Source organism: Ranitomeya imitator, chromosome 5 (assembly GCF_032444005.1).
Source record: "Ranitomeya imitator isolate aRanImi1 chromosome 5, aRanImi1.pri, whole genome shotgun sequence".
Classification (NCBI taxonomy): Eukaryota; Metazoa; Chordata; class Amphibia; order Anura; family Dendrobatidae; genus Ranitomeya; species Ranitomeya imitator.
Window position 1 is genome coordinate 106,137,990 of NC_091286.1, and position 22,625 is coordinate 106,160,614.

Sequence of the window (22,625 nt, forward strand, 5' to 3'; positions counted from 1 at the left end):
GAGTATGGCTTTTTTTTTTTTTATTGCAGCAGCGGCACAGATTTATGTGGAGCATCTCTGGGGCAGTATGAACGGTGCAGAGCACTATATGGGGCACTACTATGGGACAATATGAACGGTGCAGAGCACTATATGGGGCACAGATATGGGGCAGTATGAACGGTGCACAGCACTATATGGGGCACTACTATGGGACAATATGAACGGTGCAGAGCACTGTATGGGGCACAGATATGGGGCAGTATGAATGGTGCAGAGCACTGTATGGGGCACAGATATGGGGCAGTATGAACGGTGCACAGCACTATATGGGGCACTACTATGGGACAATATGAACGGTGCAGAGCACTATATGGGGCACAGATATGGGGCAGTATGAACGGTGCAGAGCACTATATGGGGCACTACTATGGGACAATATGAACGGTGCAGAGCACTGTATGGGGCACAGATATGGGGCAGTATGAACGGTGCAGAGCACTATATGGGGCACAGATATGGGGGCAGTATGAACGGTGCAGAGCACTATATGGGGCACAGATATGGGGCAGTATGAACGGTGCAGAGGACTATATGGGGCACAGATATGGGGCAGTATGAACGATGCAGAGCATATAGGGCACAGATATGGGGCAATATGAACGGTGCAGAGCACTATATGGCAGAGCTATGGGGAAATATGAACGGTGCAGAGCACTATATGGCACAGCTATGGGGCAATAATGAACGGTGCAGAGCACTATATGGCACAGCTATGGGGAAATAATGAACGGTGCAGAGCACTATATGGCACAGCTATAGGGAAATAATGATCTATTTTTATTTTTGAAATTCACCGGTAAATGCTGCATTTCCACCCTAGGCTTATACTCAAGTCAATAGGTTTTCCCAGTTTTTTGTGGCAAAATTAGGGGGGTCGGTGTTATGATCTGGTGGTTAGAACAAATAGTGGACCTGATAGTTAGAGCACCAGAAAAGACCTGATAGCACATTAATACAGGACAAGCTCTGGGAAGTGGAACCTCTGCTGACCGCAATCCCTAATCCTATCACGTACACTAGAAATAGCAGTGGAGCGCTCCTATCATGACCTAGGCGCCTCGTCACAGCCTCAGAACTAGCTAGCCCTAGAGATAGGAAAAATAAGCCTATCTTGCCTCAGAGAAAATTCCCCAAAGGAAAAGGCAGCCCCCCACATATATTGACTGTGAGTAAGAAGAAATCACAAACACAGAGATGAAATAGATTTAGCAAAGAGAGGCCCGACTTACTAAACAGACAGAAGATAGGAAAGGTCACTTTGCAGTCAGCACAAAACCCTAAAAAAGCCACACAGAGAGTGCAGGGAAAAATACCTTCCGCACCGACTAACGGAGCGGAGGCGCCCCTCTGCGTTCCAGAGCTTCCAGCAAGCAAGGCAAAATTCACATAAGCATGCTGGACAGAAAAAATAGCAAACAAGAAAAAAGCAAAGCGAAACTTAGCTTTAGCTGGAGAAAACAGGTAACCAGGAAGATCCATGAGCGAACTAGACCAATGCTACAACATTGACAGCTGGCATCGGACAAGGATCCAAGTGGAGTTAAATAGAGCAGCCCACTAACGAATTAGCCTCGTCACCTGTGGAAGGAAACTCAGAAACACCCACAGGCATCAGAGAAAGTCCATGGACAGAACCAGCCGAAGTACCATTCATGACCACAGGAGGGAGCCCGAAAACAGAATTCACAACAGTACCCCCCCTTGAGGAGGGGTCACCAAACCCTCACGAGAGCCCCCAGGCCGACCAGGATGAGCCAAATGAAAGGCACGAACCAGATCGGCCGCATGAACATCAGAGGCAAAAACCCAGGAATTATCCTCCTGACCATAACCCTTCCACTTGACCAAGTACTGGAGTTTCCGTCTCGAAATACGAGAATCCAAAATCTTCTCCACCACATACTCCAACTCCCCCTCAACCAACACCAGAGCAGGAGGGTCAACGGATGGAACCACAGGCGCCACGTATCTCCGCAACAACGACCTATGGAACACATTATGGATGGCAAAAGAATCTGGAAGGGCCAAACGAAATGACACAGGATTGATAACCTCAGAAATTTTATACGGACCAATGAAACGAGGCTTAAACTTAGGAGAGGAAACCTTCATAGGAACATAACGAGACGACAACCAAACTAAATCCCCAACACGAAGTCGGGGACCCACACAGCGCCGGCGGTTAGCGAAACGTTGAGCCTTCTCCTGGGACAATGTCAAATTGTTCACCACATGAGTCCAAATCTGCTGCAACCTATTCACCACAGTATCTACACCAGGACAGTCCGAAGACTCAACCTGCCCTGAAGAGAAACGAGGATAGAAACCAGAATTGCAGAAAAACGGCGAAACCAAAGTAGCCGAGCTGGCCCGATTATTAAGGGCAAACTCAGCCAACGGCAAAAAGGACACCCAATCATCCGAAATGACCAAAATATCATCCAAATACACAATCAGGAATTTATCCAGGTACTCTCGGAAGATGTCATGCATAAAGGACTGAAATACTGATGGAGCATTGGAAAGCCCGAATGGCATAACCAGGTACTCAAAATGGCCCTCGGGCGTATTAAATGCTGTTTTCCATTCATCGCCCCGTTTAATACGCACAAGATTATACGCCCCTCGAAGGTCTATCTTGGTAAACCAACTAGCCCCTTTAATACGAGCAAACAAGTCGGACAGCAACGGCAAAGGATACTGAAATTTGACAGTAATTTTATTAAGAAGGCGGTAATCAATACAAGGTCTCAAAGAACCATCCTTCTTGGCCACAAAAAAGAACCCTGCTCCCAATGGTGATGACGATGGGCGAATATGGCCTTTCTCCAAGGATTCCTTTATATAACTCCGCATAGCGGCGTGTTCTGGCACAGATAAATTGAACAATCGGCCCTTAGGAAACTTACTACCAGGAATCAAATTAATTGCACAATCGCAATCCCTATGAGGAGGTAGGGCACTGGCTTTGGGCTCATCAAATACATCCTGATAATCCGACAAAAACTCCGGAACTTCAGAAGGAGTAGAAGACGAAATTGACAAAAATGGAACATCACCATGTACCCCCTGGCAACCCCAGCTGGACACAGACATAGATTTCCAGTCCAATACTGGATTATGGACCTGTAGCCATGGTAACCCTAAAACGACCACATCATGCAGATTATGTAACACCAAAAAACGGATATCCTCCTGATGTGCAGGAGCCATGCACATGGTCAATTGGGTCCAGTACTGAGGCTTATTCTTGGCCAAAGGCGTAGCATCAATTCCTCTCAATGGAATAGGATGCTGCAAGGGCTCCAAGAAAAAACCACAGCGCCTAGCATACTCCAAGTCCATCAAATTCAGGGCAGCGCCTGAATCCACAAATGCCATAACAGAGTAGAAAGACAAAGAACAAATCAGTGTAACGGACAATAGAAATTTTGACTGTACCGTACCAATGGTGGCAGACCTAGCGAACCGCTTAGTGCGCTTAGGACAATCGGAGATAGCATGAGTGGAATCACCACAGTAAAAACACAGCCCATTCCAACGTCTGTGTTCCTGCCGTTCAGCTCTGGTCAAAGTCCTATCACACTGCATAGGCTCAGGCCCATGTTCAGATAGTACCGCCAAATGGTGCACAGTTTTACGCTCACGCAAGCGCCGATCGATCTGAATGGCCAAGGACATAGACTCATTCAGACTAGCAGGCATGGGAAATCCCACCATGACATCTTCAAGGGCTTCAGAGAGACCCTTTCTGAAGACTGCTGCCAGGGCACATTCATTCCACTGAGTGAGCACAGACCACTTTCTAAACTTCTGACAATATATCTCTGCTTCATCCTGACCCTGACACAGAGCCAGCAAGATTGTCTCTGCCTGATCCACTGAATTAGGTTCGTCATAAAGCAATCCGAGCGCCAGGAAAAACGCATCCACATCACGCAATGCCGGATCTCCTGGCGCAAGGGAAAATGCCCAGTCTTGAGGGTCACCACGTAACAAAGAAATAATGATCCTTACTTGTTGAGCAGGATCACCTGAAGAGCGAGGTTTCAAAGCTAGAAACAATTTACAATTATTTTTGAAATTCAAGAACTTAGATCTATCACCAAAAAATAAATCAGGAATTGGAATCCTAGGCTCTGACATCGGATTCTGAACCACAAAATCTTGAATGTTTTGTACCCTTGTAGTGAGATTATCCATCCAAGAGGACAGACCTTGAATGTCCATGTCTACACCTGTGTTCTGAACCACCCAGAGGTAAAGGGGAAAAGTGAGACAGAACACGCTGCAAATAAAAAAAAATGGTCTCAGAGCTTCACTTATCCCTCTATTGAGATGCATCAATACTTTTGGCCAGCTGTACTGCACTATATGGCACAGCTATGGGGCAATAATGAACGGTGCAGAGCACTATATGGCACAGCTATGGGGAAATAATGAACGGTGCAGAGCACCATATGGCACAGCTATAGGGAAATAATGATCTATTTTTATTTTTAAAATTCACCGGTAAATGCTGCATTTCCACCCTAGGCTTATACTCGAGTCAATAGGTTTTCCCAGTTTTTTGTGGCAAAATTAGGGGGGTCGGTGTTATGATCTGGTGGTTAGAACAAATAGTGGACCTGATAGTTAGAGCACCAGAAAAGACCTGATAGCACATTAATACAGGACAAGCTCTGGGAAGTGGAACCTCTGCTGACCGCAATCCCTAATCCTATCACGTACACTAGAAATAGCCGTGGAGCGCTCCTATCATGACCTAGGCGCCTCGTCACAGCCTCAGAACTAGCCAGCCCTAGAGATAGGAAAAATAAGCCTATCTTGCCTCACAGAAAATTCCCCAAAGGAAAAGGCAGCCCTCCACATATATTGACTGTGAGTAAGAAGAAATCACAAACACAGAGATGAAATAGATTTAGCAAAGAGAGGCCCCACTTACTAAACAGACAGAAGATAGGAAAGGTCACTTTGCAGTCAGCACAAAACCCTAAAAAAGCCACACAGAGAGTGCAGGGAAAAATACCTTCCGCACCGACTAACGGAGCGGAGGCGCCCCTCTGCGTTCCAGAGCTTCCAGCAAGCAAGGCAAAATTCACATAAGCATGCTGGACAGAAAAAATAGCAAACAAGAAAAAAGCAAAGCGAAACTTAGCTTCAGCTAGAGAAAACAGGTAACCAGGAAGATCCATGAGCGAACTAGACCAATGCTACAACATTGACAGCTGGCATCGGACAAGGATCCAAGTGGAGTTAAATAGAGCAGCCCACTAACGAATTAGCCTCGTCACCTGTGGAAGGAAACTCAGAAACACCCACAGGCATCAGAGAAAGTCCATGGACAGAACCAGCCGAAGTACCATTCATGACCACAGGAGGGAGCCCGAAAACAGAAATCACAACAGGTCAGCTTATACTCGGGTCGGCTTATACTCGAGTATATACGGTATTTTGAATCGGGCAAAAGGGTGGTGATTTGAACTTTTGTGTTTTATTGTTTTAATATTTTCAAAACTATTTTTTTTTTACATTTTACTGGCTTCAATAGTCTCTTTAAGAGATTTGATGCTATGATTGTCTGATTTCATGTGCTACACATAGCAGGACTTCACCAACGGAGCCCGCATCAAAGGCAGGGACACGACCCATGACATATCTATACTTGAAGGGGTTAAAAATCCACTGTCATCTGGTATCTCAGTAATGTAACAATCTGTCTTCACTGAATACAGATTTTATTCAGGAATTGATATTTTTGTGAATGACTGATCAGTCCTTGTGTAGAAAGAAGCAGATTTCACAGAGGAGTTATACTATAAAGTTTCTTATTTTTACATATACTATTGATTTATGAAATACGGTAAGAATCATAAAAATAATTGACATGATATTATTTTTCTCCACAATAAAAAAAAAAGAATATGACTTGGAACTTGGAGAAATCAGATCAAATAGAATGATTCTGGTAATATAAAGTACATGTGAGAGAAAATGGTTGTTGGAGTTGTAATAAAACAAATGGCTATTTATTTTTTTTACTAAATAATTGATCCTAAAATAACAATAGAAATGTAAAAAAAATATGGTTTAGTGTTCAGTAACAGTAATGGGTGTCTCATAGGATTGTGTAACAAAAATGTGTCATGTGTAAAAGTGGTCCTGGACTATTTTATTTATTTTTTTTACTCCCGTATACACCTATGAAATAACAGGCAAGTAGTTGCTAAGTATCTGCCTGTTCTACCCGGCGCTGGCGATTCAGTTGCTCCTCGTGAACAGAGCAGCTTTTCTTCTTCTGGGCTGCTGTGTTGCTGGGGCGTGACTGATGACATCATGCTGATTGACTGCCGGCTCACTGCATTTAGGCAACAGAGAGCCGGCTATCAATCAGCATGACATCGGCAGTCACGCCCATCAACAGAGCAAAAGAGAAGTCGTTGCTCTGTCGACGCGTTGTTAGCGGAATCTGTTGAATTGTCAGAAGGAGTCATCTGTGACCTCTCTGTGCCTGGCAGAGATCAAAGATGAGCACAATAGGCAGGTAGTTGGTAACTACCTGCCTGTAAATTCTTAAGAATATAGTAAAGAAATTAAATCGTCCCAAATAACTCCTTTAAAGTAGACATAGATTGAATGACTAAACTTAAGAATTGAATATCATTAGAGAAAACACATGTACAGTATGGCCATTCAACAACCAGTCTACTGGCTTATTTCCTCCACATAATGCTGCCTGGAATGCTAGTCACAGGCCTGATTCCGTGAACATATCTGTTGCTAATAACATTAATCAACTAAATATTGTGTTACCTCCAGACCTACTACTTGGTTTGCAAGAAATTAACTGAAACTCAATTAATTTCACATTTTTGTTAATCCTGGAAAGTCAGAAGATGAACATCAATAATAGCACTATTATATTATGGCACATACAATACATGCAATTTTATTTCACAGGATGACCCTGTTGGAAACATAAACCTAGCAATGGACGTTGCTGAAAAATACCTAGATATACCAAAGATGTTAGACGCCGAAGGTAGGAATCCATTTCTTGATGTTGTACATTGTTTTTTATTCCAGTCTGACAGGAAGTCCAATACGTCACGTCTTTATGTGACTGCGTCTGAATTTATGGAATATCACAAAAACATGCCATCGCCACGTGTTTGTTAGGCAATCCCTGCATGTGTTGCTGCTGTTGAACAGCCTCGTGACATGCTGCTGCAGGGACACAAACGTATTTTTTCAGCATGACGAAGACACTCAGTTAGCACACGAGCATTCTCAGAGAACACCTTATCCCAGCACGTTCGCTAATCTCTAATCTAGATCTTTTGAAGAGATCTTTTTCTCGGACAGAGCAGCAAACCGAGCATCTTTTATAAAGCATGTGCAGCATTGTTTTTGTCTAAAACATTACTGAATTTAAGGAGCCCTTTCTAGTGCCTCTTCTCTTTTAAAGACTTTTGAGACTCCAATGTAAGCATGCAAATTAGGAACTAGGGTCCTAGAATCAGAACCTGCACCTTTCAAGTATTTATAGCATACTGTGGATATGCCATAAATGTCTAAGGATAGGTGCACTCTACATTTGTGGCCATCACACACGCCCCACAGTGGGCACTGTCAGGATAGATGCCGATGCATCCATTCGCCATAGGGACCCATTGTAAAGAAGTAGTTGCCACATGGTTTGCGTTTCTTTGTAGTAGTCCCCGGTATAGTAAAGCACAGTCTGCTGTACATACAAACTGTATGCAGACACATACCAGCCAGATAGATGCCCAAAAGAACACACTTTTGGCCTCCATGTGGTGAATGAAGGCCTAATGTCACACTGAATGAGGGAGAAGTAAGGTGCACAACAACGAGGGAAGAGAGGGGGAAGCCCAAACACTAGGGAAGGGGGAAGTGGAGACCCTGAGGAAGATCTAACAACACCCTGTCTGCCCTAAACGTCCATAAATGGGTTCCACATCTATAGCTGAGCAGGAACCTAATCCCTGCCTGACTCTAGCGATAGGTCCTGGACAGGGAGGGGACAAGGTGAGTGCTAGTCACCACCTACTACTACTAAAGACAGAGGGTGGACAAACGAGGGGATACACTTAGCTTGAGAAGACCACCGATATATATCACACCAGCAATCCTCCCAGAGTCCTCCAAGAAGACAGTAGCCGACTGCTAGTCCCAGACAGAGGGAAATTGAGCTAACACCAGCACCTTGCTGAAGAAACTGAATGTATTTAAACCTTCAGCAAAGGTGAGTTAATTAGCAGCAGAAAGTGGAGGTAACTGTTGGGTCCTATAGGGAATAGGATATCACTCAATTACAGAGATGCAAAAATCAAGCAGGTGCTTGTAGAGCTAATCGCAAAGACCTTCTACAACCAGATCCAGGTTCACTGTCTGTCACACCTGACACACCCGTGACACCTATGGTCCCATTATAGTATATGACTGGAATAGCTCCTAACATATACTGTAAGCTAGGAGCACAGACACACTGTATATCTAGCCTTAGGATTAAATATCTCTTATTCAGAAGGCAATCATGATGGTTGTTTCACCTCATAAAATTCAAGGACTGTTGCTTTTCTGCTCGAAGCCCAGAATTGCTGTCTTTTTGCAGATAAAAGACCAACCATTCCAACATTACATTGTGTCTGTGGATTTTTGGTAGGGATTTGAAATTTATCTATGACATTGTGATAATTTATAATTTTTCTCCTGCATCCTTTCAGATATTGTGAACACACCAAAACCTGATGAGAGAGCCCTCATGACCTACGTATCATGTTTTTACCATGCATTTGCTGGAGCAGAACAGGTATATTGGATCTGTTGCTACATCACGACAAGAAGAGGAGACCCTGCTTGGTTATATGATATGTCAATAATACAAAAGTGTTCTACCATTAGAGGCTCAACTATAATAGGTTCAGGGGTGCGGTCATACCTGGGCCCTGGAGCTTAAGGGGCTCAAATGGTCCTTTTGGCCGCTATTAAAAGACCAATACAATTACAGATCCATTATAATTAGGGGCTCTGGTGGAGATTTTGTTTTGGGGCAAATGAGTTTCAAGTTACACCACTGTCTACCATATTTTATATAATTACAACCTTCACAATTGTGTGAGACTTCCTCAGTTCATAGATCCCAAAAAGGCCTATTATGTATCTTTAGGCATGTTTGTGTAATGATTGCTCCCCTTCTTCTTGTTGCTTGTACTTGACATCAACACAAAAACTTTACATTATAAGTGAAATATTGAACATTTACTTTAGGGTGAACAGAAAATAGCACATTCTGTAAAATCGGATCTGTCACCATAATATTTTATTCAATTAAATTGAAGCAAATTATAATAACAGGAACTAGCAAAACTAGGGTGTGATGGGACTCTGGGCAAATTTTGGAACGTACCCCCAGAAACTAGCAAAACTAGGGTGTGATAGGACTCTGAGCAAATTTTGTCTCGTACCCCAAAAAAATCCAGCTCACTGCCCTCAACTTCCTCCACCAGCATGAGTACTGGATGAATTAGACATTGGATGACTTAGGCAACCTTCATACTTTCAGCTGCTCAGTTCAAGTACACACACCAATGGGTATGGTTTTAACAAAAAACACCTATATATCCTATATGAGAGCCATTAAGTCAATATAAACACCTATAGAAAAAGGCTACACGCAAAAGTAACCATAGTAAAACCAATATTTTATTTAAGCAAATAAAAACAAAACCCAAAAATTGGTAGTAGGACAACAATGAAAAATACAGGTGAGGACCAAATGAACAGAAAAAAAGAGGTGGAAACGCCTGGAGACAATAATATATAAACAATCAAGCATAAAGTAGACTATGCCAGATAATGATTTTAAATTAACTACTCACATACGAACATAGTATAAATCAGCATAATGCTGTATATAATACAGGAGAATATATTCAATATGACAGGAACACACTAATCCAGTAAGCCTATGTCTGCAGTAACAATTTGGGCATACAAATACATATAAAGGCCGGCAGGGGTCCTGCGTAATCAATCAAGTCTATATAAGATGCATGTGAGAGATAGAAGGTTTTAAAAAATCATTACCGGTTCAAATGAAAGGGGTCCAGGCGTCCACCACACCCGACGCGCGTTTTGCAATGAAATGCTTCGTCCAGAATTTTTTTTTTTCTTTTCATTTGGTCCTCACCTGTATTTGTCATTGTTGTCCTACTACCAATTTTTTGTTTTGTTTTTATTTGCTTAAATAAAATATTGGTTTTAGTATGTTTTTTTTTTGTGTGTAGCCTTTTTCTATAGGTGTTTATTTTAAGATGGGCACAAAGCTGCGCCACTTTTAACTCAAGAGTCATTTTTTCACTGGTCTGCCCGGCGTTGTGTTGACTTTTAGCACTGTGTATGAAAGAATCAAGACAGTACTGCTTCTCCATAGGTGATGCCTCTCTTTCCGGGCCCAATCATGGTTGCAGTAACTGCGTATGCAATTGTTACACCTCTGAAGACAGATCATGTCTGTTATGATGCAAAACACCACAAAATATTGGGCCCTTTGTATAATTTCCAATGGGAGACATTAGAGACATAGCTATAAGTCCCCTGTGTTTATTAGGAGAGGACTACACCAAACTTTCTTTTTTAATATGCCATGCTTAAACTGGTGTACAATTTATGTGAAATTAAACCATATTCACACAGAACAGAAATATCGGCCCACATTAAGGTATCATCCAGCAGCTGTTTTTTTTTCCCCATAAGAAAAATCAGACTTTTTTTTCAGTGTGCTTGATCCATTTTGGCCTGTGTCAGTTTGTTACCATCCATTGATCATGCGTTGTTCTCACATAAAAATAAAATACCGTACATTGTCAAAGCGTTCTCTATCAACTGCTCAGTGAAACATGGATCACATAGATTGAGAGTGTTGTGTATTTTTTGATGAGCCCATTCTTTCAAATGGGACAGTTTGATTTATCAAATGTATCTAATACAGGTATGCCCCTTTTCTACTGGATGCAGACCATTGGTCTGTAAAAAACCTAGACATGTGAACATGCCCAAAGACTGTAATGGGTCCCTGTTAAATCTGTAAAAATGATGGTTTGAGCAAGTGAGAATAACAAACTGGAATTTCTTATACCAGTCAAAGCTAAAACATAGTTGTAGTGATTTCAACCAAATTTATTAAAAAACCAGCTTACTTCCAGTTGTAAAAATGTTCCAAAACAAATGCATAAAAAACTCAGCTTTTTCACAAAAATACAGTGTGCAATTAATAAAGAAATCCACACCAGCACTAATTGGGCCAAAAATTGCCTAATTTTCTTTCTTTCTGCTTAATAAATTACGGTAGTTTACAACTCCGCTCAACTCCTAAAAGAACAAGCCCACGTTTTCTCTTCACTTTTCCAATTGAAAGAGTTCTGAAAAACCTTGTTTTTGTGGGCTTCAGGTGTTTTTATAGTGTGAATTAATTAATATATAATGGCCACTGTGCGCAGATTTATCCACAATCTATTTTACCCCAGATTTTTTCAGCAGTTTGCAGTGTCAACTGCTCTATTGTGAGCAAATCTGTGGTAAAATTGGCATGTCATTGTGATGTCTTTATCTGCACCATGTGTACATACCATAATGAGATAGCTGATATCATCCGAGTGATGAGCGTTAAACGCAATGGAGGAGATGGAGAAATTAGTTTCTCCGCCTCCTCCGCAGCTGTGCTCCGATCCGCTCTCTGCGAGCGGCTCGGAGCACAGATGCATGACGCTCGGCTCCTGCTCGCAGCAGAGCAGGAGCCGAGGGTCATTAGCATATCACATTCGATGTTCTCGCATCGGATGCAATACGCTAGTGTGACCCCGGCCTAAAGGTAAGTCTTTATCAATCTGAGTGCTATCAAGAATGTTACAAATCCATCTGAGCTCACTGATTCTGCCATCTGTCTCTGTTCTTTCCCCTCCCTTCTCTCAGCATTAGCGATAGCAGCAGGGCCAGGCTCCAAGATGTGGAATAAGAGGGAAAGTATTGGAAGTCTCAGAGAGTGCAGAGAAATCGAGCTGTGGAAAAAAAAAAGGTAGAGAAAGGATATACTGTATTAGAGCAGGATACATGAGCTAAAGATGACAGAAGCACAGTGGATACACATAGTCCTCACATCCACATTAAATTACTCTGAGACAATCCCAGAAATATTAAATCAGGCTGCAAACTGCATATCAGGAGGTCTGAAAATGAATGAAGGAATAAAGATTGTAGACTGAAAGTTAGTGCAATTCTGTTAACTAAAGGTAACCACTAATATATGTATAATTCTCTTTTCCATTTGAAAGATGTCCATAGCCTTTACTCTTAGCTGTGATTTCAAATAAAACATAATCCTGTCTGAACCATGTCCACCTTCTAGAAGGATTTTAATTTGAACCATGAATTATTTGCTTGCATGGGAATTTAGGATTTGCTGCCTGACCTGATGTGCACACAAATATAACTGGATTCATTTGGAAAGTAAAATATCAGTGACCGTAAATAAAAGATCTATTAGACTTGAACAGCCATTGTACAATCTTATGACTACTAATCTAATAAGAATGAAATCTTTACAGGCGGAAACAGCGGCTAATCGCATTTGCAAAGTGCTAGCTGTGAATCAAGAAAATGAGAAAATGATGGAAGAGTATGAAAGATTGGCAAGTGAGGTAATATTACCATTTTTTATAATCCATATTTGAGAAAAATCAGTCCACGTCTGCATTTCTAGGGTTGTCCACCTTCTCTATCTACAATTTTATCACACATTATAGTAGCTAGATCCATTAGTCTACTATGCACTAGGCCCATTAGAGTAAGGGTTCATGCACATGTGGGAGTCGGGGGGAGCCAGGGAGGCAGACATGGCTGACAGTAATCCCTGTATCAATCCCTGGACCCCTTCCCTCAAAAAGTACCTAGGTGCTGCTTCTCTACGCCATCAGGGCCTTCTCGGCACGGGTCAGTTACTTCTGCAGACGATCCAAGAATAAAAAGTCACAGTCCAGTTTCACTACGACTTCAACGCCTTTACTCAGCAACTTGTCATCCAGGGCACACATTGTTACAGCATCGGACTTCGGTGTCTCTGACCCTTGCCTGTCGCTTAGCCTGCGTTCGGGACTGTCCGTACTATACGGTTCCACAGTGTCCTCAATGTCCAGTATTTCTGCCTATGTGGGGGCATTCTCTGCCGTTTCGCCCCGGTTCTGAGAATGGCGGCCTACGCAAAAACCTGCCACATCTTGGTGCACTCTTTCTCAAATGGCTCAGCCTTCTTCTGTTCAGTAGCTGCAGTCCCACTATTTCTACACTGCTGTCTCTGTATTCTTTCTCTCTCTCTGTTCTTAGCTCTGGCCCCCTGGATACATTTGCCGGGCCTATTTCTTCCTAATGAACGCTGCGGGGCTGAGCTTGGTTCCGTGCGGCCAGTCAGGTTCTAGCACACCAAAGTCCCCCAACCAAGCCTTTATGAACCTTGCTTTGTGCACTTGAGCTTTGTCATATGGGAAGAGCAAAGGTTCTTCCTCAAATCAAACTGTTCCCACAAAGTAGGAAGCTTATCATTGGCCAAAATGTATTTTTATGCTGAAGTATAAGGACCTTCCTTTACTAAAGCTAAAAGGCCTTGGCCATCCCAGAGAAACAAACTCATAGCATTGTCCCTCCTCTACTAAACTTCCCAGATGACACAATGAGATCAAGAAGGTAAAATTTTCCTGGCATTCAACAAACCCAGACTTGTCCATCAGACTGTGAGGTAGAGGAGTGTGATTTGGAAGCCTGAGGAAGTCTCTTCTCCAGTGCTAAAACATATAACTTGTTTTATTATGCCTATCTTCTGCCATGAAACAGGATTGTCAAAGGTGGTAGCACATCACAGTTCACATTTCATGGTTTTACCATCACCACTAATTTCATATGGATATCTGCACTATGGAGCACCCAGTATTCTTCTTTCCTTAGATACTGGAATTAGGGGAAGGGGTGACGTTTAAAAAATAATAAGTGCCTTTGAGTATTGAATTTATTTGTTTGGGTGTTTACTGATTTATTTCCTCACTTCACATAAATCAGCTTTTGGAATGGATCAGACGCACAATACCATGGCTGGAAAACCGCACCCCTGAGAAGAGTGTGCAAGCCATGATGAAAAAACTGGACGATTTCCGAGATTACCGGCGCAAGCACAAACCTCCCAGAGTGCAGGAGAAATGTCAGCTGGAGATAAACTTCAATACTTTACAGACCAAGTTGCGAATAAGCAATAGACCTGCATTTATGCCATCTGAAGGCAAAATGGTTTCAGTAAGTGGAGCTGGGCATATTATAAAGACATTGTTCCAAAGTACTCAATTTCCATCCAGTAAATCAGGATATATATGTATAGGTATGTTGTATGTCTTATATATTCCCCTGTTTCTTTTGCAGGATATAGCAAATGCTTGGCAGAGATTGGAGCAGGGAGAGAAGGGGTATGAAGAATGGCTACTTAACGAACTGAGAAGGCTTCAAAGACTTGACCATCTGGCTGAGAAATTCAGGCAAAAGGCATCTACACACGAAGCATGGTCCTCTGGTAAGGACTGATGTAGAAATTTGTTAGAAGATATGAGGAGTGGACTGATGTAATCTGTATAACTACCGTACTTTGGTTGTCCCTTGTCTTCCCCTACCACAGCGAACACTGTGGTCACTGGTAGTTTTCTTTCCCAGACTACCGTAAAGCTGCAATGCATGGACACAATATGGAGTGAAAAATACTTTTTAGTCAAGTAGAATCAATTTTTTGTTAGTTAGAGGAGAAAAATATATTTGGGCCACGTTGTCATAATTTGCACCAAATCTTTGGTGTCCTCACTTCATGTTTATCAAGTGTGGCACCTCGTTCATAAATTGGGCACAATTTACACCAGCACAATTTTTTTAAACATATCTAGTATCTAGTTCACTTATCAATGTTAGAAAAGAGCAAGAGACCTGTGTTCAAATGTCCGGCATTAAAAATTAAGGTTGGAACAAAAATGTTTTTTATTACATGGCTTTTTAAAAATGGCAACAATGTGCCATATGTTTGCTACTTTTACATAGAAAAGCAATCATTATTATGTTATTCTTCAAAGCAGTAGGTTTTAGTATATACTAGTGTGAGGGGTCGACACACTTCGCTGCTTCTTCAGGTAGACACTGGAACAGTTTGGTGCTGAAACACCTGCTGGTTTACTAACGTCAGCATACACTGAGGCAGGGTTCAGAAAAACAAAAGCAGAGCCTTCCTGGCTTAACGGAAAACAAAACAAATAAAGTATCAGTCCTTTCTCTGCAGGTTTCAACCTGTAGTTAACCCGCAGAGTCCTTAGCTCCTCCGGGAGCTAACTGGGAGTTCCTGCTCTCCCAAGACATGACACCCACTGACTCTCATGGCCAGGTATTTAACACCCCAAGTGATGATCACATGACCTTGATATTACACAGGTCCTGCCAGGTGGAGATACGGTGGACCCCCTCCCTCCTGCTCTATGGAGGTCCACTAAAACCAGCCCATAGCATAGGTTCCTATTAACCCTCTCAGCACATAGCGTGCTGGAGGCAAAAACACTCTGGTTTTACATCACTGACCGCACTATGCGCAGTGACACATATGTCCCTATAATTTGAGGATCAGGCGCACAACTATAGTAAATATGGTAGGGGGGAGATGCAAAAAGCCGGTAGTAAAAGTTGAGTATGAGAAAAAAGAAAGAGAAAGCACTACCGTATTGCCTGCACACTACACCACACATATACTATGTACTATGTGACTGTCACAATAGGTACTAAAATTGGTGCATTAAATGTAGTTAAAAAAACACTGATAAATTTGTTGCTCACATTTTTTTGCACAAAAAAGTCTCAAGTCGGGGGTTTTGGCACCTTCAGATATCAAACAGGGAATTCGGGAGACAGCATCTGCATTACCACCCTGGCCTATGCTCTACGTGCTCACATTTGTTGTACGAAAATGTCTAAACTTGTTAAAATTTTGTGTGCAAGGGCTCTCTGTCCCTTCGAAAGAAAGGTTTAGGGATACATATGACTGCTCTCTAGTTACAGCCATCTTATACCATCCTCCACAACCTGCAATGTTTCTGCAGTCACAGCTTATTTTTTCTTAGATTCTGAATCTAGTTAGTCGTCATTCAGACATCAGTGATTTTTCATGTATGCCAAAAACGGTCCAATTTTCATCACAGTTTAGTCAGTCTCAGATTTTACCATCAGTTTGATAATTTATTCTCACATGAAGTAAAAAGATTGATGGGGGTTCTCAAGCTTGTCCTATCAGTGTGAAAAATGGACAGCACGCAGGTGGCATCTGAGTGCTGTCCAATTTTTATCACGAACCCATAGTCTTGCATTGCTGAAACTGATCTGAGACTCAGATCAAAATTGGATATGTCACCATGATTTTGTGCTGACCACTCAGTTTGCCAAAATGCATGGAGATGTGACCTGCCCCATAAACTATAATAAATATGAGTTCTACTTGGGAAATCCACAGATAGAACTTGTACACAAAACACAGGTCTGAATGAGCCTTTAGACTCTAATAAGTGTCTATGGCTGGCATGGAGCTGTTTCTGTGAAGACAATCGTCTTTTCTTTAACCTCATATTCATACGGCGATTGTCATTTATTGACACAAAATGTAAGTATTTTATTGTTTAGTTACCTGGGCTCCAATGTAAGGATCACATTCTAAACAGTCTTACCTAGTCACTCATGTGCTACACTGGTTATGATCCTTAGAGGACTCCGACATTCTAGGCTAGGGCTACACCCCAACTTTAGACGTGAGACCTGTCATGCGACCAAAGTTCACATTGGAATTTTTGTTTCTTGCTTCTCAGAGTCGCAGTACCCTCGGGTTCACAATGCGACCCCATTCACCTGTATTGTGACATGACATGTTATGTAGCAGCGACACATAGCGAACTTTAGCCATGCGACAGGTGTCGTGGCCAAAGTCATCGAGTAGCTCTAGCCTAATGGATACCTTTCTCTGTCGTGGCATGCTTTATCAAGTTCCACAATATGGAAGTATATTGAGAAAATCTCTATACAAAAGCCAACTGAGCCTATACCGCAGCAAACAGTGGTTGTGCAGCTCCGAACTGGGAAGCCATACAGCCTCTATACACGACCTCAGCTGTGCAACAACATTTTGTTCACTTCTCCTTTTATTGCTTCTTTTCATTCATATTTCCAGGAAAGGAGCAAATGCTAACTCAAAAAGACTATGAGAGTTCATCTCTGACAGAAGTGCGCGCGCTATTGAGGAAACATGAGGCTTTTGAGAGCGAACTGGCCTCCCGCCAAGACCGAGTGGAGCAGATTGCTGCCATCGCCCAGGAGCTGAAGTATGTTCCACTCACAGACTCACAGCTGCTGACATTTAGCTGATAAAACTATTTCCGTGGCATTCAGTAGTGTCATAGGTACTGTGTAAAAGAATTCCTAGCATAGTTTGGTAAGAATATTATCTTGGGCTTTTCAGAACCCTCTTCTTTTAATGGCTAAATTTAGTCCTTACTCAGAATGCTCCAATTGATACAAATGACTCAACGACGGCCATTTGGTTTTATTACGCCACTTCATAGAATCATTTTCAGCAGCTGCCGAGTTGTTTTTCTACTACTGTTTTTATAAGTTCCTTTGGTTTTTTTTTATAAATTGAGGGAAATCCTAGATCGTCATTTGAAAAGCCATTCCATTCAGTGGTATGACTAGAATCCCTTGGGTAAAACCTGAACTAGGGCCTTTGGTCCACCTTAGGCAACAGAGCTTAGGGTCACCTCATACCTCTGTACCTCCTCTAACTACACCCTTGTCCTTATAATTACAAATATTTCTGCCCTATTTATACACCACATTTTTATAGACCCTCAAATTTGGACAATTGTGGAAATATTGGGTCCTCGTGCACTCATCTGTGTGCTGTCCACCTGCAGTCTGTTCCACACACGGATAGCACACTGACTAATCATATATTTGTCTGAACATTATTATTATTATTATTTATTATTATTATTATTATACATTTTTATAGCGCCATTTATTCTATGGCGCTTTACATGTGAATACGAGGCAAATATAGACAAATACATTAAACATGAGCAGATAACAGGCACACGGGTACATAAGGAGGGAGGACCCTGCCCACGAGGGCTCACAGTCTGCAGGGGATGGGTCTTTTCTTCAGGCGCCGGCGAACTGAGTCTCCAACGCCGGCGCTTAGGTATATATCATAACAAAATCTGCCCAGCAACTGATTGACAACCAATCATCCAACAAATTTTAGGCGGGCAAAAAGCCAGTCAGAACCAGATCTGACTGCTTTTACACATAGTAACAGTAAATGCCCTGACCTCAACTTGACCCCTCATATTCCTAGCATAAATGAATGTGCCAGGCCTATGTGGACATGGGACCCCCGCTATATTTCTGTTGTCTGAGCGGGGGGGCTTACATTATGATCAGTGGTACGTGTCTGCAGACTATATTTCTCTGTAAACTGTAAAATAATGCTAACTACAGTCAAAATAATCAGTATAAATTTCTCCAGCTTCAAAATAATCACGGCCACTTTTAATTTTTTACGGACAGGACATAAAAGGGCCCAATATTCATGGACTATCCTGGAATTTCTCAGGAGTCAGGAGCAGGATGTCGCCTAGTTAGCACAGCTGGTCTGACAGTAGCAGGAAGTCTCTCCCAATTAGAGAGATGTAGAGATGTAGAGAGCCACACAGCTGACTCCTTTCAATATGCCTGGTTAAAGACACAAACCCATCAAAAATTTTTCCTCTTAATATATTGCAATCATCATATTATATCGCACTGTGTACTTACAAGTGCTCATTTTGCCCCTCTACCCAGTTAATTCTTTTCCATTAGGTCCATGACATCACATGATTAAACACTGGGTAGATGAATCCTTCTAGATTATTTGTAGAAACAGGAGGTCAATGTTCTCTGCACAAAACATAAGTCACCGCAAAAGTCTATGACAGGAGGAGGAGCGGAGCATTTGGGCAGGGGTTGAAGAGGGGAATGATAAATACAGGGACCAGAGGCTTCCTGTTTCTAAGCAGAGAAAAAAGAATTATCTGGGTAGAAAGTCAAAATGAGCAATTGTAAGTACACAGTGTCATATAATATGATGACTGCAATATATTAAGAAGATAAAAACTTTGATGGTAGAGCTTCTTTTGACACAGCATGAAATGGCATTTAACTAATAATGTTTATAAAGCGAATGGAAATCACTGTTTTTAATGGTAAGCTTCACCTACCTTTAAACTGATGTCCATGACGTGGGATACCTAAATATTACGTTGCCAGGAAGACAATCAAACACAGGCGTCACATCTATTGTTTTGGCATAGTTTTGGAGCACAATAATGTTCTTGTTCTTTTCGCCACCCAGTGAGCTGGACTATTTTGATGCAGCCAGAGTTAATGAGAGGTGTCAAAAGATTTGTGACCAATGGGACAGACTGGGAACATTAACTCAGAAAAGGAGGGAAGCTCTTGAGGTACGTCATGTAATAGCCAAGGTTTTTCTTGCATAATATATGCTAGTTTAAGAATTCTGATAAAGGAAAATTTGAATAGAAGTTTATTTGCTTCATTCTCATAACTTTACCCCAAAATGTATACACAAAGGACTAAAGGAATCATGGAAATTTATAGGCCTGCAAATCAAAATAAGGGTTGACAAAGGAGGGCACAGTTCTTATAGCCGTCAAGCCTTTCATCGCTAGAATAGGAAAACATTAATGAATACAGCTCATAAATTACACCCTGGAGCAGAGTCCGAAATACAGCACCCCCAGTGAATAGAAGCTCTGCCCTCATATATTTCCTATCATTAGCTTTTCAAATCAGTTTCCTGATGGACAAGATTTATGTCCTGGTAATAATAAAGGAAAATATGTCATAAATCTAGAGTAATTATTGAAATCAATATGGTGTTGTGGCGTATGTTAACATATATAAATATTCTGCTTTTTACTTTTTGAAAGTGTAAAACAAACGGAGAGGATCTGTTCAATTATTCCATGATATTAAGGAACATTTGTTATAGCGCTCGTAGTCAAGGACAAGTTTTGCTTTAGTTTAGGTGTAGGAGGATTCACCTACATTTTCATATCTATAATGTTCTACAGGAGAGAGGTGAGAGTGCCTGGTTATTATTTGGGACAGGAGGGTTAGTGCCCCATATTAATTTTATGGCTCTTCTGTTAATACCCCAAAAGCTTATTTGTTAAAGAGGTTGTCCACTAGACACCATATTTCACTTGTTCAAAGGATAAGCATTAAAAGTGTGATTGCTCAGACCTCCACCAGTCATAGGGAGCCCAAAGTCCCCTGTGTGAATACAGTAGTAGTGCGCAGGTGCAATTACCACTCCTAAAGAAAGTGAATAGGGCAGTGGTTGAATGTGCCCACTTACACTCTGCTCACTCAGGGGATTTGGGTCCCCTTCATTCTCAGGATCGTTGGACCTCCAGTAATAACACTTTTATCATCTTTCCTTTGCGGAAAATGGAGTACCCTTGAGGGAAAGAGAGAGAGATACGCAATGAGCGTAACAAAATTAAAACTATTGTGGAAAAAAAGGGAAAAGTTGTCACCTATAACGTTGTGTAATGTGGGGCACAACTGCATATAACATGTGTGAGAATCGTACCAAATGGGTGCAGTCGACCTGAGGTGCTGCAGGAATTTCCTTCAAGGAACCACAGCCAGGTGATAGACGCTCCTGAGGTGATAACATTGGAAAGTCATACAAATGGTAAGCAGAGAACCTACTATAAAAATAAAAACATTTACTAAAAAATACACAATGCGTTTTGGCTTCTTCCTGCCTTCATTAGGTGAACATCTTCTCTGTGAATAGGGGATACAAGTTGTTTACGGGACCCCCTTTGATGTTGCTTGGTTTGTGGACTAGAGGCCCTCATGGCACCGCCCTAGACTACCACTGTGCCATGATTTGCCTTCACTTAAATTATGTCGTTCTTCTTACAAAATACAAATAAGTTGGAGCAATTTCTGTGACTTTAGAGAAACCCCAAAGCCCCCCACACACATTATAGTAAACTGCGATCATCAGTGTTTGAGGGCATCCCAGAGAAATGCCCATTTTTTATTCTCTGAGAGTATCAGCTGCTGCCAGAGGAGGCTTCCTGCACCCCATCGAGAACACATGAATGCGCGGCCATGAAATCATGTGTATGAAGTAGTCAGAGGAGAAAGTTCATGGCTGCACGAGTGTCTGATATATGGGCACCCTTGTCTTGGTGTTTCTGCACAGTTCTATTATCTATTGTCGGAGAGAAGCCATTATAGGCTAAGCATAGGCTGACTAGAGACACTTTCATGTTCCTCATTAGGATTATTGCTAGGGGTGCAGAATTATCTCTGTCCCATTGACCATGGTATGATATGACTATCTCATCTTTTTCTGAGAACCGTAAGAAACATTCACACACATGTGAGTGAGCATTATTAGTAACATTTTCTTTTATTAGCTGCTGACTTTACATTTAATGTTTCTTTAAGAGTTAAATGACCTGTTACCTTAGATGTGACCTCACTAGAGAGACTGAATGGGTAGTGATATGTGAGGTTTCTCATGACGCCACATCACAAGCTACAAATCACAGTAATGGTACAACAAGAGGAAATGTATGTTATCTCATTCTACCTTTTATCTCACACTTAAAGGGAATATCCAGGACTCGGTCATTGACTGCTCCTGACAGAGATTCAGCTGCTTCCTGTTGGCAGAGCAGCAGCTTCTCTTCCTGTTGACAGGGTGGCACGACATGGGTCATGCTGATTGACAGCTGGCTTCCCCCAATTAGGCATCGAAGAGCTAGCTGTCAATCAGCAAGACACCATTAGTGCTATCCTGTCAACAGGAAGACAAATTGCCACTCTGATGATGTGATGTCAATGGAAGTTTGTGACCGTTGTGGTGGCTGTGAACGGTGGCGGGCACAACAGGCAGGTAGGTAGCAACTATCTGCCTGTTAGTGCTAAGACACTTTTTTTTTAAGTCCCAGACATTCCCTTCAAGGAGCCTAAACAACATTTTTAAGTCTAATCTCCCCTACCTACAATTTTTTTTTTGAAATGCAGCAAAACTTTCTCTTATAAGAAACATCCATAGCTCCTAAACACAACCTGTGAACAGTCATGTGGGTGGTGCTCATCTTTTTAGGAGTCGTGCTGTTTCATGTCTCCCCTCCTTACTTCCTTTTTGTCCCACAGACCTGGATACATTATTATGAGCCACCTCCAGTGGCATCCATGGCATGTACAGTGAAGAGAGGTTTTCCATCCTTAACATCATGTACGTGCCCAGGTTACTGCTGGAGGTGGCTTTTAATGATGTCTCCTGACTTGTGGGTGGATACAGCAATCCACAAAAGACCAGAAACACCCACATGACTCTTCGCAGATAGTGTGCGCTACTT

The 22,625-nt window shown here is 42.0% G+C and overlaps 1 protein-coding gene across 2 annotated transcripts in view; it reads left to right on the forward strand.

The window, feature by feature from the left end:
• Positions 1-22,625, forward strand: part of ACTN2 (actinin alpha 2) — a 113,207-nt gene that overhangs the window by 74,370 nt on the left and 16,212 nt on the right. For both annotated transcript variants that reach the window (XM_069769006.1, XM_069769008.1), the window contains 7 exons: positions 7,003-7,084; positions 8,793-8,878; positions 12,672-12,764; positions 14,173-14,403; positions 14,527-14,674; positions 17,345-17,495; positions 19,565-19,673. In XM_069769006.1, the coding sequence (XP_069625107.1) occupies positions 7,003-7,084; positions 8,793-8,878; positions 12,672-12,764; positions 14,173-14,403; positions 14,527-14,674; positions 17,345-17,495; positions 19,565-19,673 (900 nt within the window). The remainder of the gene's footprint in view (positions 1-7,002; positions 7,085-8,792; positions 8,879-12,671; positions 12,765-14,172; positions 14,404-14,526; positions 14,675-17,344; positions 17,496-19,564; positions 19,674-22,625) is intronic.